The following is a 24,961-nucleotide window of genomic DNA, read 5'->3' as shown; positions in this document are numbered from 1 at the left end:
GTATTCATTCTGACTATTCTTGAATTTCTACTCTGTCTCGTGGCACTGGTAGCAATCCTGAGATTACTACTTTTGAGGTCCTACTTTTTAACTTATCTCCTAACTCCCTAAATTCTGATTGTAGGACCTCATCCCTTTTTTTTAAACCTATATCGTTGGTGCCTTTATGCACCACGACAACTGGCTATTCACCCTCCCCCTTCAGTATGTCCTGCAGCCGATCGGAGACATCCCTGACCCGAGCACCTGGGAGGCAACATACCATTCGGGAGTCTCGTTTTCGACCACAGAAACGCTTGTCTACTCCCCTTACAATTGAATCCCCTATGACTATAGCCCTGCCAGTCTTTTTCCCGCAGGATGAGAAATGTATTAGATTCTAGTTTATTTTATTAATTTCCACATTATTCCTGAGATCTGCCCATGGTGGATTTGGGGGAGTGGCTATGGAGGTGGCATGGAGATTGTGGGGGAATCTTTACATAGTTAGCATGGCATGTGAGGGGCCATGCTGGGTGGGTAAGAGGCATGAGTTGGCAGGGAGGCTATGAGGGTTCATGAGTGGGTTGAGGGCATGAGTTGGCACAGAGGATATGAAGGATCATTGGGTGTGGGAGAGCAAATTTGAGATGTAAGGGTGAGAATGCCTTGCAGCTTCTGAAACACCTTGGACGGAACCGAGGCGGAGCTTCTAACTAACTCACCTCAGCAGTCTCCTGTCCCCAAGTGTGGTCATTTGCACTTGCTTCTAGGGCTAGTGGGATCCAATCCATCCCGCACCCCCAGCGCAGAAAGTGTGTGTATCTGGGTATACTTTTACTGAGGTGGGCCTGTAGGTCAGGAAATTTACCAACTTGAGCTACCTATCTCAGTGGCGATAGTCTGGCCCAATTTATCTATTTCTGAACCCCAGAATTACTGTTGATACTGTCAGTGAATGTTTAATGTGCTGATGTGACATTCATTTCTTTGCTCTTTTAGCAGTAGTGTTTACCTATTGAAAATAAATGCCTGTATTTAAATGAGAGACGAGATGCTGCCGCATGAGTGCATTGTGCATTCATGTGCTAATTATGCCAGTAGAAATTTTTGAGCTCTGGATTCTCCCAAGCCTATTCAGGGCTAGACTCTGTTGCAATTATCAAAATCTATTGAGCGCAAATGTATGAAGCATTTAAACAAATGTGTTTTAAGTGTGCACCTGATATTTTACATTTCTCTTCTTTTAATCTATTCTCTAATATTGAATCAAAATCCTTCAATTGTATAAATTTCCAATGCGCATTATAATAAATATCAGATGGACATCGAAGCATTTTTACAGAATTACACCAGTAGTTTCGGGAAATAAAGTTTTAATATTGGCTCGAAATTTCATACGGATGGGGATAATGAAGGCCCAGCAAAATATAAATGATCAACTTGTTTCTACTACCTTACAATTTGATGCTAACAAGGTTTAAAACAAAATGTTTATTAAATTGTGAAGGGGTTTAGAACAGGTAAATGTTTCTGAGCTATGGAGATCATTCTCATGCTTTTAGACTGTTATCTATAGGAAGGTTCATTTTGGGAACAATCTACTGCCATCTGCATTGCAGGTATAATGAACAATTCTGTGCTGTAAATCACTAGCTGCACTTCAGTTTGCACAGCAGTTTGCACAGCACCATTGCACATATTTAATAACTTAAAAATGCATTTTTGACATCCAGTAATCTACATTTCACACCTCAATCATTAGAAATAATAGCCTTTCAAAAGGGAATGAAGCAGCACCAGTGTATTGCATCAATTTTCTAAAGGTTCTGCTCTGAATATGAAATGCTGCCTTATACTTTGCAATTGTCGTCTTTTTAACTTTTGTACTTATTAATACATAAAGCCACTAAAGTAACCTTTTCATGAATGTTAGGATTTGCAGGTACTTGGCTATTAAGCATTAGCCGTGTACTGTATCATTCCACTCGCTGGCAGTCCAAAGACCATGTGGAAAAGTATGTATTTATTTTCCTGTAATATTTAAAAGATCTGGCACACTTGATGCTAAATTCCAAAATAGGTGTCCTGCAAGCATATTTACAGTATATAATAGTGATCTATATACGTACGGGCAATACAGTCTTCTGGTTTTTACTTTCACTTTCTCCTTCCAATCATTTTCTGTTTATATTTAGTTCTGCAAGCAGTTTAACCAACACTGAATTCAAGGCGTATTCTTAAAATATAGTTTTAATAACCCTTGAATAAGTTATTAAAGCATAGATACATTTAAGGCGCAGGTGAGTAATCAGCGTGAAAGAGAAAGGAATAGGAGGCTATGCTTGTAGGGTTAAATAAGTTACATGGAAGGAAGCTCATATGGAGCATAAACACTGACATAGACTAGCTGGGCTGACTGGTTTGATCCTGCACTGTAAATTCTATGTGATGCTATTATTAAGTGTATTCTTTAGCCAAGAATGCTCTTTTAAACCTGTCAAAAAGATTATACGTTGCAATCATTAAAATAAAACTGAAGGATGCAAAAGGCTGGTTTACAGGATGATTCATAGTGAGCTGAATTTATGCTCCTCAGCTCACTGAACTGTGTTTGAAGTCAAGGGTTTCCAACCTATTATATTTTTTATTGATTATTCATGTTATTCTTCATATTTCCCAATGTACCTAACCACTTAAAATGAGGAATCAAAATGTATTATTAGCTAAAGGTTAATTTATAAAGAATTTGGAATCCTGTCTGTATTAAATAAGGGAAAGTATTTTCGGATGAATTGCCCCCAAATTAATCATTGTTGTAAAAGCTGAGGTCGGTGGTATGAATGCCAGAGTTTGTTTACAGTTGGTTAGGACGCACCATTTCGTCAAAAGGATACTTACCCACTGGAATGGGCGAGCTATCACCTTTTCTGCCATATATCGCAAGTGCAGCAAAATAATGTTTCCATATATTTCTGTCACAGTATGCCGGTGAGATAACATCCCCATGCAGCTTCTGGAGGAGCAGCATGCCATGGACTGCAACTTTCCCTAAATTCTGGATTTAACTACTCCTGTTTGTCTCTGGAGCTTGCTATCCAATTCACACACTGCTAACGTAGAAACATAGAAAATAGGAGCAGGAGAAGGCCATTCGGCCCTTCGAGACTGCTCCACCATTCAAAATGATCATGGCTGACCCTCTGTTGTGATGATTGGAAGATGTTAGGAAAATTGGATTCTAAATGTGCTGGGCAATTTAAGGGTTGTTAAAAGCCTGGCGTTAGAATGTGTTTGTTCAAAAAGAATTCTGTTTGCACAGCCTGGGTAATTTTAGTAGCTAGCATGTGAAATTGACCTAGGAATGTGGTTTTTAGTCTGGGCTGATGCCTATGGTATGCCTGGGGAAGTCTGTGGGGAGTTAAAGTGCTTTGAAGCCTGCAGAGATTATTAGATTTTTTAGCTTGGATGAGGTCATTGCTGGATGTGGAGCCAAGAAATGTAGAGACACATTTTAAGAAGCTGTGGAGTGAGGCAGTTTTGGAGAAAGCTATGGAGAGAGACAGAGTTTTGGTGACGAAAGAGAAAATGCTGGAAAATCTCAGCAAGCCTGGCAGCATCTGTAGGGAGAGAAAAGAGCTAACGTTTTGACTCTTTGTCAAAGCCCTTTGTCTCTTTGTCAGCTTTGACGAAGAGTCATCGGACTCGAAACTTTAGCTCTTTTCTCTCCCTACAGATGCTGCCAGACTTGCTGAGATTTTCCAGCATTTTCTCTTTCGTTTCAGATTCCAGCATCTGCAGTAATTTGCTTTTATCCAGAGTTTTGGAGAAAAGGCTTTTGGAAGTGGTCTGATCTGACAACCTTGTGGTTTTTTTTTTAGACCACACTTAAAGGCAGTTTCCTTTCCCAGTAGGATAGGGAAAAAGGACTACTAATATTTTAAAAGCAGAGCATTCTTGTCTGAAGACAAGGAAGAGGCTGAAACAACCAAATTAAAGCAGCTATTTGAAGGTATTCAGCCAGTCTGAAGGGGTTCTAACAAGATCCAGAATCTGTTCTGTACTGCAAGTATTACTCTGTGCTCTGCTAATTCTAAGGTGGATTAAGGGCTGTATGTTTATTGTCATTGAATGGCAAATTGTAAAGTTGTGTTAAGGGGTAATTGAGAGCTGTTCTTTCGTGGGTGTGAAGTTAAAAGATTTATATTGTATTTATAATAAAAGTTTTATAAGGTGGCACGGCGGCGCACTGGTTAGCACTGCTGTCTCACGGCGCCGAGGACCCGGGTTCGATCTCGGCTCCGGGTCACTGCCTGTGTCTGCCAGGGTCTCAACGCCACCACCCAAAGATGTGCAGAGTAGTTGGATTGGCCACGCTAAATTGGCCCTTAATTGGAAAAAAAAAGTTTTTAAATAAAAAATAATTTTAAAAAATAGTAAGAAAGATTTTGTCTGAGAAATACCAAAGCACTATTTTTTTCATGCAATCACTCCTGGAGCGAATCATACTTTCCGCACAGTCTTAAAATAAACTAAAATATTGGGGTTTTGGTCCAGTATCCTAGCCAATGTTGGAGGCTGGTCTGGGATCATAAGAAAATATTGACTCCATACTGCAGCTTTCTCCCCAGATCTCTTGACCCAGGTGAGTACTGTTGGTCTCAGCATCAGCTTTGATACAAATTCCAGCACAGTTGACTATTTTTCAACTGATACTCGATGTATAGGATTTGCTGATTTCAGAAGGCTTAATTCCAATGATAGTTCCTTGAAGCATTGCTCCACAATTTGTTATTGATGTCTTAGGAGTGGAATGATCCCTTTTCACAAAATGTTAGGCCATGTCTGTCTCACAGCTAATCAAGTAATGAGTACATGAAAAACGCCAGTGAGTATAGGGATATATTCTGTATAACACTAACATATTATAAGATAATTTGGCAGGTTATATTTCTGTTCCTTTCTGCTCAATTTTAAATATATAACTGAGCTCTGTGCCATTGTTTAATTGTTTATGTTGTTAGTGCTGCTATGTGTGAAAATATGAGGCAACAGAGTGCATTCTGCTAATTCTAATTGTACTGGTTGAAGGTTTGCTCCTTAGGGAAGGCTTTATAATCTTCATGTTAAAAATAGAATTGAATTATGTAATGTATATGTTACCTGGCTCATGCTTCTGTAGAGGTTTCTCTACTTGTATTTGGAGGAAATTTCTATAGGAATTGGCATTGCCTTAAGACTGAAACACTCATCTTGGTGGTAAGTGAAGTCATGCAAGGATATGGGTTCCGAGCAGCGCCACCTTCCTCGCATTGATCACTTGTAGCCAACAGCAGGGGGCAAGCCAACAATGTAAACACAACATTAGTAGCAAGGCAAGAGTGTTGCAGGACACTGAAAGTAAGTAAAGTTTGCAAGTTGCTGATCCTCACAATACATTCAATGGGATGCACATTGTTTTTGAATCGTTATGTTTAAAGGTGGTAGTTTACTATTACTCGGGCATTGCTCTTCCATTTCTGTGGAAAAGGGAAGCTGGGCTCTTTGTAACCTGCTGTGTGCTCTCCTTGACAGATTATATTCCATGATGTGGATGTTCTGACTCAGACGCTGTTCCCTGTTGTTGAAGCGATGCAGAAACATTTTAGTGCCGGATCTGGTGCCTACTACAGTGACTCCATTTTCTTCTTGTCAGTTGCCATGCACAGAATCATGCCCACAGGTAAACCTTGTTTGTTACTTGCATGTTCAGTGTGCTGGAAGAATTTGGAATATTGGAATATTGGAATGTTAAGTGTGTTTGCTCTATTTATGAAAAATACCCCAGTCTAGTTTGAATTTGGTCACTAAATATTCTTACAAGCTTCTCTCTGTGCAAGTCATGGAGAAATATATTGAAAATGAGTTAGTTATCATTCATACAGAATAACTGTTTTTGTAAAACTTTAATTCAAACTGTCTGTTATAACCCGCATGAGACTGTGGGGTTGGACCAATCAGTCTCTCCATGATCTTGCCGAATACGAGCTCCCCCACTAAGGGTTGGGAGCACAAGGACAATAATGATTGAGTCCAGTATGGAGTCGGCCAAGCATATGGAACTGATGAAGCAGACCCGGCTGGGATCTGACGTATGTTGTAAATATAATTGCTTTGCAATAAACCAAGTTTTCTTTTGACCATCTCGGTTCGGACTTGTTTGTGGCCTACTAAACTGGTGACGAGGATAACACTGGATTATTGCCGACGCTGCTACGCTGGCACCTCCCTTTCACTGCTGGCCGAAGGTTGGAGAATTTTCTTTTTCAAATATGCCTTTGTTCGGAAGATCGGACGTGTTCCACACAAGCTTGGAAGATTGGACACAGTACGCAGAGCGCATGCGTCACGTTTTCCCGGCGACCACTATCGCAGATCTTGATCGACAGTAATATTGCTGACTGTGGAGTTCACACTCATGGAGTGATAAAAAACCTTAAATATCCTGCAGGTCTGGACACTTTAAGACTTTTGAACAATTGGTGGCCCTAGTAGTGCAACATTTCCACCCTAAACCAGAGTACAGAGGTACCTTTTTAATACGGGAGAGAAATGAAATGAAATGAAAGGACCCGTAACTGAGTTTTGACGAAGCTACGAAAACTAGCCAAATATTGTTAATTCAGAACTTCGCTTTCTGAAATGCTGCGTGACCTTTTGGTCTGCGGTGTAAATAACACGGACACTCAAAGGGCGTTGCCAGCAGAACCGCCCCGAGACCTTCAGCAGGCGGACCAAAATTTGCGGCAAGTTCATCCCCGGCCTCGTGACAATATTAGCCTCTCCTACCTCCTTTTGAACAAGAACCAGGATTGGCTGTGGAAAAAGCAACAGGAAGAAGCATTCAAACAAGGGCTAAAAAAACAGACTTCAGGGTCACTGGACACGAGATTAACCGATTCTTGTTCTGCTATCGGACCACTCTGCGTGCCGTGACTGGGGTGGCACCTGCCGAATTGCTAATGGGCCGAAAGCTTCGAACCTGTCCAAGTCAAGCCTTTCCTGATATTGGCAGGAAAGCACGCCGTACCCCTGAGTAGCGGTCACAAGGTCATGTCATGCAAAAGCATCTCGATCACAAGGTCCAGAAAACCAGTCTTCCGAAAAATTCCTCGGGAGAGGAAAACTAGAGTTGAACCAAATCCAATGCCAGTAGAGGCTAGAGTATTACCACAAGCGGGTCAGGGTGTCATAATGAGAGAGGTCGTAGATACGGATCTGAAATGGAAACTCGAGCGATGGAAGTAACTGGCGGGGAGCAAGCAGTGCTCAGACAGTGCATCCACTATGACGTTCCGAATGGAAGTGACGTTTTCCGTCCAGGTACACACCGCCAGATCTAGCCCCACGGGTGCAGGAAGCACAGCCAGAGGCAAAAGGAATCCGGGGTCCTCCTCCACAGTCATCGGAAGAATTTCAGACTATGGGGGTATGTTATAACCCACACGATGGGGTTGGAGATATCCGTCTCCCCGTGGGTCTTGCTGAATACAAACTCCCCTGCTAAGAGGGTGGGGAGCACGAGGACAATAATAATTGAGCTCCGTATAAAGTCAGCCGGATGATGGACCAATGCGTTGGGCTGAGGTCTGATGTATATTGTAAATAAATTACATTTTATTTTGACCATCTCGGTTCAGACTCATCTGTGCCCTACTAAACTGTGCATCTAAGCAAGCCAATCCTTGATTCTTACTCATATTTGTGATTTTAAAATTCCAAGTTCACCGAGCTGCAGCTTGAAAGTGACAGTGCTTTGGAATTAAACTCCACTCTTGTGATCCCCAGGTTGTAAGTTTGTTGGCTTGAGTGAAGAGAAGACCTTTCCTAAATCTTTAATGTTGGTAGGGCTACTCAGCTTCCAATATTTGTGAACAGATAATAGATTGCAATTAAGGGCTATATTTTCATAGAATCATCGGCCCATACGGCACTAAAAGAAGCCATTTGGCCCATCGAGTCTGTGCTGTCTCTATCCAACTAGACCCACTTCTCCTGCTCTTTGGCTAAAGCCCTGCAGATTTGTCCATTTTAAGCATAACTTGAATGCACATTTAAAAGTTAATTGTTGAATTTGCTTTCCCTGCAATTTCTGGTATTGCACTCCCAAGTTGTAAAAAACATACTGCATTTAAAAAAAAAAATACGGTTCTTCATACGTATGGCTATTGACCCTCCTGCCAGTGGGAACAGCTTATCTCTTTCTACGTTATCAAAATCACTCATCATTTTGAACAACTCTATTTACTATCATTGATTGCTTTCAGGAGAACAATCTGTTTTGCTAATCTTTCCACATGACTGAAATCTGGCATCCTTGTTATAATTTTGTACCATTCCAAAGTCTTAATACGTTTTCTATAGGATGCTACCCAGAACTGGACACAGTATGCTAGCTAAAGCTAAAGATTCAACATAACTTCTTTGTTTTTAAGCTGTGTGGCCCTATTTATAAAGCCAGGACCTGCCTTTATTTTAGCAGACTGCCACAATTTGTAATGTGAATTTATTGCCATGCTTTACTCCCTTTCCAAATAGGTACCCAACAAATGTAATCAGAAAGAAACCACTGAGTATCCATATTTTAATTTTATTCACAATTTCTCTTCACTTAACAGTGGAGATTTGACGTGGTTGCTCTCGAGGGTCAGTAAATTCTCTCTCAAAAGTCTCGATCGAGGACTGAAGGCTATGTGTGCAAATTGCATTGCACAGTGTGGCAAGGTCTTCGTTTCCGGGTCTTGTCTGTGAGGGATTTGCTAATCTCAGCCAGACGGCAGTGAGAGACTCTGCTATCTTAGCCAAGGTTTACGTTGTTGGTGGTTATCCTGTATTCATTTGGTGAATGTGTTTGCCTTTGAATGCAGTGTGAGAAGAGGAGTGGATGCCCTCCTCCCAAACAGCCTGATAACCTATTGCCTTCATTGCCAATGCTCACTCATGCAAATTAACTGCTTTACCAACTGCACCACAACTGAAGAAGATTGAAGTGGAGGAAAATAAATTTACAACGGTGTTGAAGAACTGCACTGGTTAGACTTGGAATTTTGAATATTTGTAGCGACCTGGACAATGAATCCGTGGCTTTTTCATACCTGTATCATTGGGTTCACCCAGGATTGACACTGATATCTTCTCCGCTCTTAGATTCCAGGATCATTCTGATTTCCCCCTATTTGATGTATTGAAGAGGATCTCTTGCGGCAGAGTTTTGAGATAACTTGTTGTAACTGCCTGAGTACATTAAATTGAAATTGTTTCCCACCCATCTGCACAACAAATATATTATTCAGAAATACTGATAGATCACTCCTGTTTTAAAGAACCAATTAATTTTTGTTATCTGAAAAGGTATATCTTTCTCATCTGCTCTCTTCTCCGGGTTGGTTGTAGATAGTATCCCTCTACATATTTATAATTGATTTTGTCTCTGTGTGATTTATGATGCTTGGTTTAAGATATTGTTTGAACTATTTTTAGATTCAACGGCTGCTGATTCACATTTTTAGGTTTCAAAACCTAATATTTTAAAAACTGTTTTAATCTTTGCTTTGTTTAAAAAGTTCTTACGCAATGGCAACACTTGTGTTGTTTTGTTGGTGCAAATGGCACGGTCTCACTGTTTGAAGTAATGATTGACAATGCTCATAGTCCTGGAAATCCATTTTGATGGTGTTTGAAAAGTTCAGACGGCTATGTTCAGGATGTTATTTGGTAGCAGTGCAGCACTTTCTGGCTGGAAGATGTGTTGTGGCATGTCCTGTCACTGTTGAAAGCAAGAATTCATCCCAGAAAGGAAGTGATCTTTCCTTTCCTGCCAAACTGCCTCTTCATTTCCCCCCCCTCCCTCCCCCGCCTCTCCCCACTCCACTGCCCTTTCCAACTGTCGCTACCAGCACTGTAATCCTTGTCAGAAAAAAATGAACACAATTTGTGTCCCTCGATTTAAAAAAAAATTGAACAGATTCAGTAGAAGTCTCATAAGCTTGGCTTTTAATTCAATCGCAAAAGGAGACGTCTTTCCTTCCCCTCCCCCTTCCCCAACCTTTATGCAGCTAGGCCACACTTTTGCTATAGTTTGACACCTGGCTTCTCTGAGGTCACGCTGAGGAATTGATCCAATGCATTATTCTCAATATCAATTTTCTTTCATTTGCCCCACTGCTCCAGTTTAGAAGCTCGCTTAGAACAGCAGCAAAACCCAGACAGATCCTAGGGGTAATTCACCTGACCTGGGTCAGGTTACGCTGCCTGTTCCAGGTGGGAGGCATCAAACTCTTGTTGGCGAGCCCCACCTATTACATTAGCCCTGGGTCAGGAAGCCCACCTCTCCCAGTTTGAGGCCCGTGGTCACTGAGGCAGTTCTAGCTCTGCCTTAAATGGCTCATTGCCGCCATGCTTTGGCCCACCGTTGATCTGGGATATTTCCAGCCACAGGTCCCAGACTCATGATCATTGCCTTCTGAATCATTTGGTTACTTTAATCAGCCCAGCTGTAAAACAGGGTGACAGTCACCATTTTGTGCCACCACTTGGCACTTTGTGTACTTTTAGTGAATCCAGATCCTTACTTCAGCATCAATTCTCTCTGGCATAGTTGCTAGCAATCGGGTAATGGGTGCCAGAAATTCCAGGTGTGCGGAAGGGAGTGACTTGATGGGGCACCTGCCAGAGCAATCCTACAATGGGAATCTGTGTGCCCGTTGTCGACCTGCTTTGTTTCTTCCATCAGAATCCTGAGCTGCCACACTGGTTACGGGGCTTCCCTTGCTAGCTATCTTCTCAAACTGTTCACTCATTCTCTATGCCTTGTATATCTATTTTATTTGTTTTGATTTATTTTGTTATGCCTCCTTATTGTTCCTGCTAATATCACATTTGCCATTTAATCACATCCTATTGTCCACCCAAAAGCCCCTCAGGCTATTTATGTATTTTCCTGTTTTTTTTTCCTCTTCTCCTTTCTGTGTTCAGCTCTCCAAATATTTCTCATCTGAAAAACTAGAACCAGAGGGAACAACCTCAGACTAAAGGAACAATCCTTTAAAACTGAGATGAGGAGAAATTTCTTCAGCCAGTAAGGCTGTGGAGGCCAAATCACCGAGTGTCTTTAAGACCGAGATAGATGATTAATAAGGGGATCGGAGGTTATGGGGAGAAGGAGGAGAATGGGGTTGACAAAAATATCAGCCATGATATCAGCAGACTCGATGTGCCGAGTGGCCTAAACCTGCTGCTATGTCTTATGGTAATATCTGTCTGTTTTGAAGACGTGTTTTAGGCCTGAAATGGCAACAATCTGACATCTATTTTCCACAAATGCTGTATGGCCTGCTGAGTAGTGCCTTTAGCAAAGACAGCTTAATCTTTGTCTTGGTTGAACAATGGTATAATTGAAACATAATGCAAACTGCTGTGTTTACTACTGAATGAAGTATCACATGACCTTGGATCGTTGCATCTGGCATCTGGAAAGAAAGGGATGAAATAAAGACATGATAGAGATGAATAAATAACTGAAGATGCACAGTCCTGCAATATTTATGAAAACATCTGAGTAGATATTTTAAGTAAAATACTAGTAAACAAAAACAATTCTTGTATGTGAACGTAGGAATTAGGAGCAGGGGTAGACCACACGGCTCCTCGAGCCTGCTCTACCATTCATGGTTGATGTGATTATAACCTCACCCCCACATTCCTACCTGCCCCTGATAACCTCTCTCCCCTTTGTTAATCAAGAATCTATCTGCCTCTGCCATAAAAAAAATCAAAGATTCTGCTTCCATTGCCTGTGAGGAAGAGAATTCCAGAGACAGTCGATGCTCTGAGAGAGGGAAATACGTCTCACCTCTCTCTCTTAAACGAGTGACTGCATATTTTGAACAGTGACCTGTAGTTCTGGATTCTGCAACACAAGTAAACAGCTTCTCCACATCCTCCCTGTCAGTATCCCTCAGGATCTTGAGGTTTCGATCAAGTTGCCTCTTACTCGTCTGAACTCATGGATACAAATTTAACCCCTCCAACCTTTCCTCATAAGACAACCTGCCATTCCTGATATTATTAGTCTAATAAAACCTTCTCTAAACAACTTTTAATGCATTTACATATATCTTTAAATAAGGAGGCCAATACTGTACACAATACTTCAGCTATGATCTCACCAATGCCTTGAGCATAATCTCCCTAATTGTGTCATCAATTTCCCTCACAATAGATGATAACATTCTATTAGCTTTCCCAACATGTACTTTTATACTAGTCTTGTGATTCATGATTCATGTACTAGGACACCCAGATCCCTCTGCACCCCAGATCTCTGCAATATCTCACCATTTAGGCAGTAAGCTTTTTTACTTTCGCTGCCAAAATGTGCCACTTTATACTCAATTTTCATGAGTTTTGCTCACTCATTTAACCTATCTATCTATGTTCCTTTGAAGCCGACTTGCACCTTCCTCCCAATTTAGTTTCCTATCTATCTTTGTGTCATCAGCAAATTTAGCAATGATACCTTCAGTCCCTTCATCAAAGTCATTTATATAAATTGTAAAACGTTGAGGCCACAGCACTGACCCCAATGGTACGCCACTCATCACGTCCTGCCAACCAGAAAAAAGACCCGTTTATGCCAACTCTTTTTCCTGTTAGCTCACCAATCTTCAATCCATGCCAATATGTTACCCTACACTACGAGCTTTCATTTTGCCCAATAACCTTTGATGTGGCACCTTATAAAATATCTTCTGGAAATCTAAATACAATACCTTCACCGGTTCCCCTTTATCCACAGCACATATGACTCCTTCAAAGAACTCCAATAAATTGGTTAAGCATGATTTCCCTCTCTCAAAATCATGGAGCCTTGAATTTTTCAAAGTGCCCTGCTATAGCATCTTTAATAATGGCTTCTCACATTTTCCCTATGACAGATGTTAGGCTAACTGGCCTGTAGTTTTCAACTTCCTGTCTCCCTTCCTGTTTGAATAACAGTTACATTTGCTATCTTCCAATCTAATGGAAAGTTCCCTGAATCTCGGATGTTTTGGAAAATAAATCCAATAGATCAGCTATATCATTATACACTTCTTTTAAAGATCTTGGGGTAAAGTCCATCGGACCAAGGGATTTGTCGACCCACAGACCCAACAATTTGCTCAGTGCCACTTCCCTGGGGATTGTAATTTTCCTGAGTTCCTCCCTCCCTTCCATTTCCAGCTTTATAGCTATTTCTGGGATGTTACTGGTGTCCTCTATAGTGAAGAACAATGCAAAATATCTGTTTAATTCATCCGTCATAGCCCTGCTTTCCATTATCAATTCCCCAGACAGGCCTTCCATAGGACCAATGTTCACTTTGTTAACTCTTATTTAAATATCTAAAGAAACCCTTCCTATCCATCTTTATAATACTAACTACTCTACTTTTCCCCTAATTATCAATCCCTTTTGTCATTCTTTGTTCTTCCAATCTTCTGTTCTACCACTCGTCCTTGCGCAAATACATGCTTTTTCTTTCAGTTTAATGCTGTCTTTAACTTTTTTAGTTAACCACGGATGATGGCCCCTTCAGTTGGAATTTTTCTTTCTCATTGGAATATGTCTATTTTGTGTATTCTGAAATATCCTTTTAAATGTCTTCCACTGAACTCGATTGATCTGTCGCTTAAACACATTTGGCAGTTCTCTTTAGCTAGCTCCATTTTCATGCCCTCATAATTGCCCTTATTTAAGTTTAAAATGCTAGTCTTGGACACACTCTTCTCTCCCTCAAACTGAATATTAAATTCAATGATATTCTGATTGTTGCTACATAGGGATGCCTTAACTATGAGGTTATCAATTAACTCTACCTCATTGCACAATACCAGACCTAGTTTGGCTCAAGAATGTGCTGTTCTAAGAAAGGATCCTGAAAACATTGTGAACTCCTTATCAAGGCTGCCTTTGTCCATCTTATTTTTCCAATCCATATGTAGATTAACTCCCCCATGATTACCATTGTCCCTTTCTGACAAGCTCCATAATCTCTTTTATTCTGTCTAATTGCGTAGTTACAATTAGGGTGCCTGTGTACCATTCCCACAAGTGACTTCTTGCCGTTATAATTTCTTATCTCAATCCAAACTACTTCTAAATCCTCATTTCCTGAACTTCAGTCACCCCTCTCCAATGTGTTAATACCATCATTAATTAGCTAAGCCACTTCTTATTTTTTTAAATGTGCACTTTATTGGTAATTTAGCCAAAGTTTTTAAACTAACGTAATTGGAAGGACAACTTATTTCCTTCAGAAATTCTGGCAGGAACCAGCACAATCGGGCAATGTTTCGAAATGCATTTTTTTTTAAAAAGACAAAGTTGTTGCTTTAAAATAATTTCTTGATGTATTTGAGTGGTGGCTTGGGAGCAGTTCGATTAATACAGCTAAAAATTAGTCTATCAACAGAATATGATTTTTAACCAGTGTCCCTTTCACCACCTGTGACTAACCTGATTCTACATAATTCAAAACTACTTTGAAATCTAATGCAGAAACATTTCCAAATTATATTGCTGTACAGAGGTCAGTTTCTTAAATTTATGAAGAAGAAAAAAAACTTTTAGGAGTTTCCTAGAAGATCCGGAAATAAGCAGACTTAGCGGAAACTTGCAATGGTGATTAATGTGACCTGTGTATGTGGCCAGTTTCGTAGATCAGGCCAGCTTATAGTGCAGTGCTTTTTAATTGAATACACAAGAGTTTGTGGAAAGTCAGTTGCGCTGAACAGAATTCACACTTTAAATTCCTCCTATCTTTTTCACTGGTTTGACTAATTTTGGGCGAATTTCGCTGAATTCCAACCAGTTCAACTGAGCAGAAACTCCTTTTTATATTTTTAAAAATACAAACTCATTCTCTTCTGCAACACACCACAGTAATTCCATGCAGCCTCACTGCACTATTTCAAGACATGCTTTCAAAATATTTACAGTGCAACACTGAAGAGCAATTGTAGTACTAACATAGATTAGAACTATTTTAAGTTTATAAAAAAAATGTTTGGACAGTGTCTGGGTATTAAACGATATTTTGCAAATGTTGCATTTGGATTTTATTTTTAAAATTAAAGAGGTTTCTGTGAAATACATCTGTAACAGTGGGTAGAATCTTAAGGATGCTGAGTAATAGTCACTCTATCCCGAGAGTTGGTGCCTAATATGCAGCCGCTGCTGACTCTCTTACTCCCACTGCCATTTAACACTCCCTTGAGCAATGATGGGCAGTAGCCGGGAAGGAAGTCCCATCCGTGAGAGCTGTCAGCTAATCAGATTGACCGAAGGCTCTTCAACGTGGCCAGAAATGGCACTGCAGGATTCTTCCTGGGACTAAGTCCTGGTATAATTGAAAAGATAAGTTCTGGGGGGTGGTGTTTGTGTTGGGGAGGTGGGGGAAGGATGCCCCAACTTTGCGGGGGCCTTCAGAGTGAGATGCCCCTTCCTGCCCAAGATGGGGAGAAGTGTAAATGCCACTCTCCCACTCGACCCATATTCACTCCCGCCAGTCTAAAAGTTAAGGTTGTGCGGTAAAAGGCTGGGTGGGGAGTGGCCACTTTCAGGGCCTTAATAGGTGAATGGGTGGGTTTCTCATCTTGAGGCCCTGTCCACACAAGTGTGGAATTGCTTATGGCTTGGGTGGGCCGATCCCCCGGGGGATTGGAGGGGGGTGGAGGGAGGAGGTTGGTTCCTTGTCCATTCAATTTTATGCCCCTCCCCAGAACCCAACTTGGGAGAATGTAAAATTCTATCCGCCGTCTTTCTTTTGTCCTCTGAACTATTCCCCAAGGATTTGTTCAACTATGCATATATGTCCCGGTTATTTCATTGCCTGTTTGTTTTCAGCTCCTTTTTTAAAAAAAGAGTTTATGCAACCTCTTACACTGCTGTTTCAGATAAAACAAACTGTGTCCTATTGGCTTTTATTCAGTGAGGATAATATCTGAACCAAAATCATCTCAAAACAGTTTGCAAAAAGTGCGCTTTAGTTCATTGTTTGGAATATGGGTAAAGCAAACACTTCATACACAGCAAGATCCTTTAAACAAATAACCATAAGACATAGGAGCAGAATTAGGCCACTCGGCCCATCGAGTCTGCTCCGCCATACAATCATGGCTGATATTTTCTCATTCCCATTCTCCTGCCTTCTCCTCCGAACCCCTGATCCCCTTATTAATCAAGAAATTACAAGTTGAAAGACTCATTGTAATAGATTAAACCATTTCTCTGCTTTCCCTGATGTTAGGTAGATAGTTGGAGTTGAAACTGGTGGTAGAGTGTTAGTTATCATTGTGTGAATGTGGCAGTTGGCCCCATGTTTAAGTGGAGAGTGATGGCGCCACCCATGCTAGTGAAATTAACTTGTGTGGGGAAATGTGAGAAGTGGCATTAATAATCAATAAGAGTATAATGGATTACAAACTCCAGATTGGTTGGACGAGAGAACACACAATGTGCCTGTACCTGGCATCTATACTTTTGCACTCGGAGCTTTATTTTAATGATAATTGCTGTTTGTGATTATTCTATTCCCAGTATGGGAGAATAAATCCCTTCGAGAGGTTCAACAAGTAATATATTGGAGATATTGCTGATGGTGGCAATGACCGATAAGCATGCTGGATGTTTGACAGTCCTGGGTCCACAATTTTAACAGTGGGCATTTAACCATTTAATTTAACTTTGCCTTGTAAAATGGTTTCCAAGTCCTTGCCATTCTTTTTCTTTCCATAGTTAGAACATTTGTAATGTTTCAGAGAAAAATATTTTCTCAGGAAAGGCTCAATTGCTGGAAAATTCATCAAAGGTTAATAAATTGAGATAGGATTAGAGTTTGTCCCCAGATATCTTAACAAATCACATACTTTCTGCACTCAATTTCTAAATGAATGTTTGCATTGTATTTGTTTTTACGTTAAAATGTTGGGCATACTCGCACTTTAAATCATGCCAAATCTGTTTTCTGGCTGTAGTCTTGTGTTTACAAAGCATTTATTCAGGGCTGCTTTTGTATCATCTGTGTTTTGGGTTGTATCAGTGTTTGAAAAAGCTGTGTGTCAGATCTTACTGGATTTCTAGGTTGACATATATGTTATTTAGCTTTCATGTATATTTTACATAAACATGGAAAATTTAGTAGCAGAACACGGATGCAATGATGGAATTCTATATTTATCTGTATAATTTGTCAACAATGGCTTTTCATGTCATAACTTTAGTCGGAGAGTGGCAGAAATGTGGAACTTGCTGCCCCATGGAGGGGTTGAGGCAAAAAACATTGATTAATACATGAGGGAGAAAATAATGTATTGCTGGGATTCGCTGAAGATGAGCCGAGGCTTGTGTGGAGCGTAAACAGGCCTGTTGAGCAAATACAATTCCAATGTAGTGTGCTTTTTTTAAATTCTTTTTTAAAAAATGTATCTTATTCCAAACATTTTCAAAAGTACAAAAATATGAATCAAAAATGTTATCAAAACCCCCGCAGCTCACAGTTGGTGGAAATCCCCCCCCCCCCCCCCCCCCCCCCCCCCCCTCCACACACAAACAGTGCCTCAAACATTGCCGTGAACAGTCCCCACCGTGTCTCAAAGCGTACCGCTGATCCCCTCAACTCAAACTTGATCTTTTCCAGCCGGAGGAAATCGTACAGGATCCCCCAGCCGGGACGCCACCCACAGTGGCGTAGCCAATCACCAATCTAACAATATCCTTCACCGGGCAATAAGGGAAGTGAAGGTCACAACATCGGCCCTCCTCCCCTCCATCAGCTCCGGCATTTCTGATACCCCAAAAATCGCCACCATTGGGTTAGCCTGCCTTCTACTCTCACAATCTTCAATAGCGTCCCAAATACAGCCTCCCAATATCTCCAACTCCCAGCTCAGAACATATGCGTGTGATTTGCTGGTCCTTGGCCACACTTCTCACACTGATCTGCCACCCCCTGGAAGAACCCACTCATCCTATCCCTATATTCATATGCATCCTATGCATCACCTTCAACTGAATCAAACTCATCCTCGCACACGAGTAGGTTGAATATACCCTACGCATCGCCTGACTCCACACTCCCTATTCCAGCACCTCCTCCCATTTATTCTTAATCCTCACCACCTGCTCCCCCAACCACCACATATCACAAATATTGCCCTCCCCTTCCACATCCTAGAGCAGCAACGCTCCAAGAGGGTATACTCTGGCAGCTTGGGAAACCCTCTCTAATCCTTCCGCGCAAAGTCTTGCACATAATAATTTTTATTATTGTCACAAGTAGGCTTGCAGCAACACTGCAATGAAGTTACTGTGAAAATCCCCTAGCCGCCACACTCCGGCGCCTGTTCGGGTGCACGGAGGGAGAATTCAGAATGTCCAATTGACCTAACAGTACATCTTTCAGGACTTGTGGGAGGAAACCGGAACACGCGAAGGAAACCCACGCAAACACAGGGAGAATGTGCAGACTCCACACAGACAGTGACCCAAGCCAGGAATCGAACTTGGGACCCTGGCGCTGTGAAGCAACAGTGCAAACCACTGTTCTATCGTGTCACCCATTGACCTGGACTTGCTTCCCTTCGACAGCTCCACCCTCTGCTACAGTTCTTCCAGACCTGAAAACCTTTCCTCCAGGTAAAAATATCTCTCCCTCACCAGCCCCACCTCCCTCCACTTTTTCTATACATGTCATCTGTCTCCCTTGGTGTAAATCCATGGTTCCCACAACGGTGTCAGCACACAGATTCTCCCCCATCCCCCCCATCCTAAAGTGTCTCCTCAGCTGGTTCCACACCCTAATTGTGAACTGCACCACTGAGCTCACCGTGAACCTCAGGCTGGACTCCTCCTCCATCCTAACCCACTCTAACCCCTCTCCTTCCCACTACTGTCTCACATTCTCCGCATTCGCCGCCCACTAGTAATGCGCAGGTTTGGTAGCAGCTGCCCATCTTTCTGCCTCTGTAACAGGACCCTCTTCACCCAAGGTGCCTGCCTCTCCCATAAAAAACTCTGAAATTGCTGCTTCCAGTTTCCGGAAAAAGGCCTTCAGGATGAAGATAGAGAGAGTCTGAGATACAAATAGGAATTTCGGCAGAATGTTCATTTTAACCACCTGGACCATCCTCGTAAGTGTAACGTACCCCATCTCCTAAAATCCCTCCTAACCTCCTCCACCAACGTTGTCAGGTTCCACTTGTGTATCATCGTACCCCACCCTCCCGTCACTTGAACCCCCAGATACCTGAACCTGTCCCTGGATACCGTAAATGGCACAACCCCCAGATTGGCTACCCGACCCACCGCATTCACCAGAAACACCTCACTCTTTCCAACATTCAGCTTATAACCTGAGAAGGCGCCGAGCCTCTCCAGTATGTCCACGATTCTCCACATACTGTCCAATAGGTCCGACACGAACAGCAGCAGGTCGACTGCAGGTAACAGTACCCGGTGTTCCCTATTCTCCCTGCCACCCACTGACCCCCTAAGGGGCATCGCCAAGGGCTCTATAGCCAGTGCAAACAACAATGGCAACAACGGACACCCCTGCTTCGATCACCTGTGCAACCCGAAACTCTGCGAACTAATCTCATTTGTCCGTACACTTGCCACTGGGGCCAACTACAGCAGACGCACCCACACCACAAACTTGAGGCCAAACTCGAACCGTCCCAGAATCTCAAGTAGTTACCGCCACTCCACCCGGCCGAAAGCCTTATCTGCATCCATGGAGACCACCACTTCAGGTACCCGCCCCTTCGACGGGGTCATGAACACGTTTAATAGCCTCCTGATGTTACTGGAAAGCTGCCTGCCCCTTACGAAACCCGTTTGGTCCTCTGCGACCACCCTGGAATGCATCCTTCCATCCTCCTCGCCACTAACTTGGCCAGCACTTTCACATCTGTGTGTAGTCGTGAAATGGGCCTATGTGACCCACATTCCCAACAGCTCCTTCCCCTTCTTTGGGATTAATGTGATCAACGCCTGGGTCAGTGTCCCCGGCAGCTCCCCCTTCTCCAGTGCTCACTAACATCTCCAGCAAACTCCACCGGGTAGCCATCCAGCCTCGGGGCCTTCCTGACCGTATGCTATCCTTAGCCTTAACGGTTCCTCCAGCGTCTGACTCCTCTGTTCATCCAGCCTTGGGCATTCCAGGTCATCCAAAAACCTCTCACCACCTGGCTCGGCCCTGTACGACTACTCATAATACTCGCTAAATGCCTCATTAATCCCCCCCCGGCTCTGACAGAATTAATAATAATAATCACTTATTGTCACAAGTAGGCTTCAATGAATTTACTGTGAAAATCCCCTAGTCGCCACATTCCGGCGCCTAGTTGCGGAGGCCGGTACGGGAATTGAACCCGTGCTGCTGGCATTGTTCTGCATTACAAGCCAGCTGTTTAGCCCACTGTGCTAAACCAACTCCTACCTCCCCTCTACCATTCGCCATCATCCTCTTCCGGTTCTACCTCCTTTGATTTTGCCCTGAACCGGGCTCATCCAAGATGGCACCCTTCTCCGTCCATGATCAAACTCAGTCTCTAACATAGTCACGTCGCATCCCTCCCCTCCCCACCCCCACTTAGCCATCCCCTGCGTCCTCCCCCACCTCGCATCTGTTCACCAGCATTACCTTACCAGCGTGGCTGCTCCTGCCTGAAGGCTCGTCCTACCTACCTCTCCCCTGGCCCTTCCCTCCTTGGTCTGTGCAAATGGCTCCTCGTGGACCCCACCCTCCCCCACACAAGCAAAGACAGATCCAAAACCACAGATCACCCCCTCCAAAAAGAAAAAAACACAGACCGTATGATTGTGGGGGGGGGGTGGTGGGCAACTGCCTCCTTTACAAACTTATTATCCCCTAACAAACAACAACAATAACAAAATCACCCAACCCAAAAAAAGCCACCCACCCTGCGGCACCCACAATACCCACGTCTTCTGATCTCTGCTGTTCTAGCTCCTCTGTCTCCCATCAACATTCAGTTCTCCCCCAATTTATGGTCTCTGATGATGCCACTGGCATCCTCTGGGGTTTCAAAATAATACTTCCGGCCATCAAAAGTTACCCACAGTTTCTCTGGTGCAGCACCCCAAACTGACTCCGCCTTCGGTACAGCACCACTTTGGCCTTGTTGAACCCGACATGCCTATTTTCCAGCTCCGCTCCAGTATCTTGATCAATCCAGACCCGATTCCACTTCTCCCTGGCCCACCATAGAATCTTTACCTTCTCCAAACATATATTGAGCCTCACAATCACTGGCCATTGTGTCTCCCCTGCTCTCGACTTCTGACTTGGGGACCTATGTGCTCTGCCCACCTCTGGGGCCTTGTCCAGCACCCCCTCCACAACCAATCCTGCCAGCACCTTGACACATATCTCGTGGCACTTGTACCTTCCAAATCCTAAGGCCGGCCAACAATACGCAGGCTCTGCCTTCTGGACCTGTTCTCCTGCTCCTCTACTGTTACCTTTAGGGACTTGCAAAGGTCCCCCAGGAACCCACCTACGCCTCGAACCCCACTACCCGATCATAGTGGTCGGATATCACCTTCTCCATCTCCCGGATCTGTGACCCCTGTGCTTCCAGACGTTTCTCAACTCGCTCCATCGATCATCGGGGGTGCTACCACTCCCTCCATGGCCTTTGATAAATCCTCATGCATCTCCTTTTGCTGTTGGCGGAACTCTTCTCTAATAAACGCCATCAACTGCTCCATCTAGGGCTTTCCAGCTTGCAACAACCCTTGCCCCTCCGCCATCTTCACAATTGCTACTATGCCACAGGTCTCCAATTCTTTGGCCAGATCTCTCGCCTTTTTCTGCCGGGTATGGTAACCAACAGACATGCCTCTCCCGGGGGGGGGGAACTTCTCCTCCACACCTTCAGCTACACTTTCCTGTCAAAATTACCCCACTTTCGGGTAAAAAGAGCTCAGACCAACTCCTTTGAGCCGGAGCTGCCCTGTGTGCGACCACTCACTCCACCACAAGTCCCGTTTTGTTTTTAGTTCCAAGAGTGAAAAATGAAGTAAGTGAATATTTTAGTTACTCACTTGGCAGTTCTCGAGTTGCACGGCTTTGTGTCGTTTGACTTTTATATTGATGTATCGCTCATGGTTCCTTTAAAGAAAGACAAACACTTGTTTGTTGGTAAACAATATATCATTTGAAAGGCAGTAATTGTTACAATTTTGATAGCAGCTTCTTGCACCTTGATAGACAGTAATTTGCAATGTCCCTTCGTTGAACTAGAAGATACACGGTTTTAAACATTTAATGTCGGGTTGCATTTGTACATCATTGAAAAGTATTTTTTGCCTCCTCTCTCAGCTGGTTGCTTTGGGGGATACACAGCTGTTTTCCTGGATGATATTTAAATTTTTTGTTTGAGAAACAAAGAGGAGGTTAGCCAATGCAAAAGGCTCTCTCGAGAGCTTTCAAGTTAATCTGTCAATAGTAACCAAGTGCAGAACATCTCTAAAGCTTAATAATGTGTGGCTGATATCACTGTACAAAAGATAGAATGCTAGGTATGTATGATCACTGTGATCTCCTCGATTTGTTTTGTTTTCTATCGTGGCTTGGGTTTTCTGAATTGGTACAAGGCTTTAAAAACTATTTTTGCCCCTCTCGGGAGAATAAATGGCTACTTGTTGGGGGTCGGGTTGGGATGTACAGTTGCATGACGACTGTTAGGAAGAAGTTTGATAAACAAGACCTTTTCCTGAATGCCACTGTTAAATGTTGGAAGCTGTGAAAAGACAGCCACCTATAAAAATCAAATGACCAGGATAATTTATAGCTTATTACACGGCAGATAGTTACAGCAGTGGTTTGTGAATGGCACGCATGGTTTCTAGAAACAATTTGTCCTAAAGCTTAGAGCTGATGTTGCCTGAGGATTCAATTACACAGCTAATTCTTAACCAAAATTAATCTCTGCCCCGATGATTGTCCACAGAAATTAATGAAAACAAAAGAGAAGCAATGATAAATGGACTACAGAAGGTTGTCTTGATGGATAATAAAAATTGAATTACTCTAGGTTTTTAAAAAAAAATATCAATAACAGAAAATACTAAGAACAGAAAGAACAACCCCCCCCCATGTATACAAAAAAGAAGAAATAAATTAACGCTCGTCAATGGCAAAGAACAAATATACACGTCCCTTCAGCCCAAAACAAAGGGACCCCCCCCCGGGCTGCTGTTGCTGCTGGCCTTTTTCTACCGTTCTGCCAGGAAATCTAGGAATGATTGCCACCTCCAGAAGAACCCCTGCACTGATCCCTATAGGGCAAATTTCACCCTCTCCAATTTAATAAACCCCGTCATATCGTTGACCCAGGCCTCCACGCTTGGGGGCCTCACATCCTTCCACTGAAGGAGAATCCTCCGCCGGGCTACTAGGAACGCAAAAGCCAAAATGCCGGCCTCTTTCGCCTCCTGCACTCCCGGCTCCACTGCAACCCCAAATATTGCGAGCCCCCAGCCCGGTTTGACCCTGGATCCTACCACCCTCGACATCGTCCTTGCTACGCCCTTCCAAAATTCCCCAAGCGCTGGGCATGCCCAGAACATATGGGTATGGTTTGCTGGGCTCCCTGAGCTCCCAAAAAACTGGCTCATCCTTGTCCCGGTCATGTGAGCCGTATGCAGCACCTTAAACTGTATGAGGCTAAGCCTCGCACAAGAAGAGGAGTTCACCCTTCCTAGGGCGTCTGCCCACGTGTCCCCCCCCCTCAATCTCCTCACCCAGCTCCTCCTCCCATTTATCCTTCCGAGGCCTCGTCTACCTCCTGCATCACTTGGTATGTTGCCGAGATCCTTCCCTCTCCAACCCACACCCCCGAGAGCACCCTGTCCTGAACCCCACGTGGCGGCAGCAGAGGGAACTCCGCCACCTGCCGCCTGACAAACGATTGTACCTAAAGGTGTTCCCCGGGGAGAGCCCGAACATCCCTTCCAGCTCACCCAGGCTCGCAAACTTCCCGTCTACAAACAGGTCCCTCAACCTCCTAACACCTGCCCTGTGCCAACTCAGGAATCCGCCATCAATTCTCCCTGGGACAAACCGGTGGTTCCCCCCCCTATCGGGGACCCCATCGAGGCCCCCACCTCCCCCCTGTGCCGTCTCCATTGCCCCCAAATTTTGAGGATAGCCACCACCACCGGGCTCATGGTATACCTCGTTGGAGAGAGCGGCAGCGGCGCCGTTACCAGCGCCTCCAGGCTCGTGCCCACACAGGACGCCATCTCCATCCTCTTCCATGCTGCCCCTTCCCCGTCCATTACCCACTTACGCACCATCGCTGCGTTGGCAGCCCAATAATACCCACAGAGGTTGGGCAGCGCCAGCTCCCCCCTATCCCTGCCCCGCTCCAAGAACACCCTTCTCACCCTTGGGGTCCGGTGCACCCACACAAACCCCGTAATGCTCCTGTTAACCCGCCTGAAAAAGGCCTTCGGGATAAGGATGGGGAGGCACTAGAACAGGAACAGAAATCTCGGGAGCACTGTCATCTTGACTGATTGCACCCTACCCGCCAGAGCCAGCGGCAACATGTCCCATCTCTTGAACTCCTCCTCCATTTGCTCCACCAGCCTTGTGAGGTTAAGCTTATGCAAGGCCCCCCAGCTCCTGGCCACCTGGACCCCCAAGTACCTGAAGCTCCTCTCCGCCCTTTTTAGTGGGAGCCTACCAATCCCCCCTCCTGGTCCCCCAGGTGTACAACGAACAGCTCTGAATTACTCTCGTAACTGAAGATTTAAATTATTCATGGTGATGGCCGCCTTTGAGTGATGTAGCTGTGTATCATTTGGCTCTTTTTCTGATTTTATTTTTACGGTTCTGTATGTTTTTGTGAATTTCATTCTGATGTTTTTG

General features: G+C 43.6%; 1 protein-coding gene across 2 annotated transcripts in view; it reads left to right on the top strand.

The window, feature by feature from the left end:
* xxylt1 (xyloside xylosyltransferase 1) overlaps positions 1 to 24,961 on the top strand; it is a 171,524-nt gene that overhangs the window by 23,350 nt on the left and 123,213 nt on the right. For both annotated transcript variants that reach the window (XM_038816169.1, XM_038816170.1), the window contains exon 2: positions 5,554 to 5,701. In XM_038816169.1, the coding sequence (XP_038672097.1) occupies positions 5,554 to 5,701 (148 nt within the window). The remainder of the gene's footprint in view (positions 1 to 5,553; positions 5,702 to 24,961) is intronic.

The sequence above is a fragment of the Scyliorhinus canicula genome, chromosome 13 (genome assembly GCF_902713615.1).
Source record: "Scyliorhinus canicula chromosome 13, sScyCan1.1, whole genome shotgun sequence".
NCBI lineage: Eukaryota > Metazoa > Chordata > Chondrichthyes > Carcharhiniformes > Scyliorhinidae > Scyliorhinus > Scyliorhinus canicula.
This window is presented reverse-complemented; position numbering and strand designations above follow the sequence as displayed.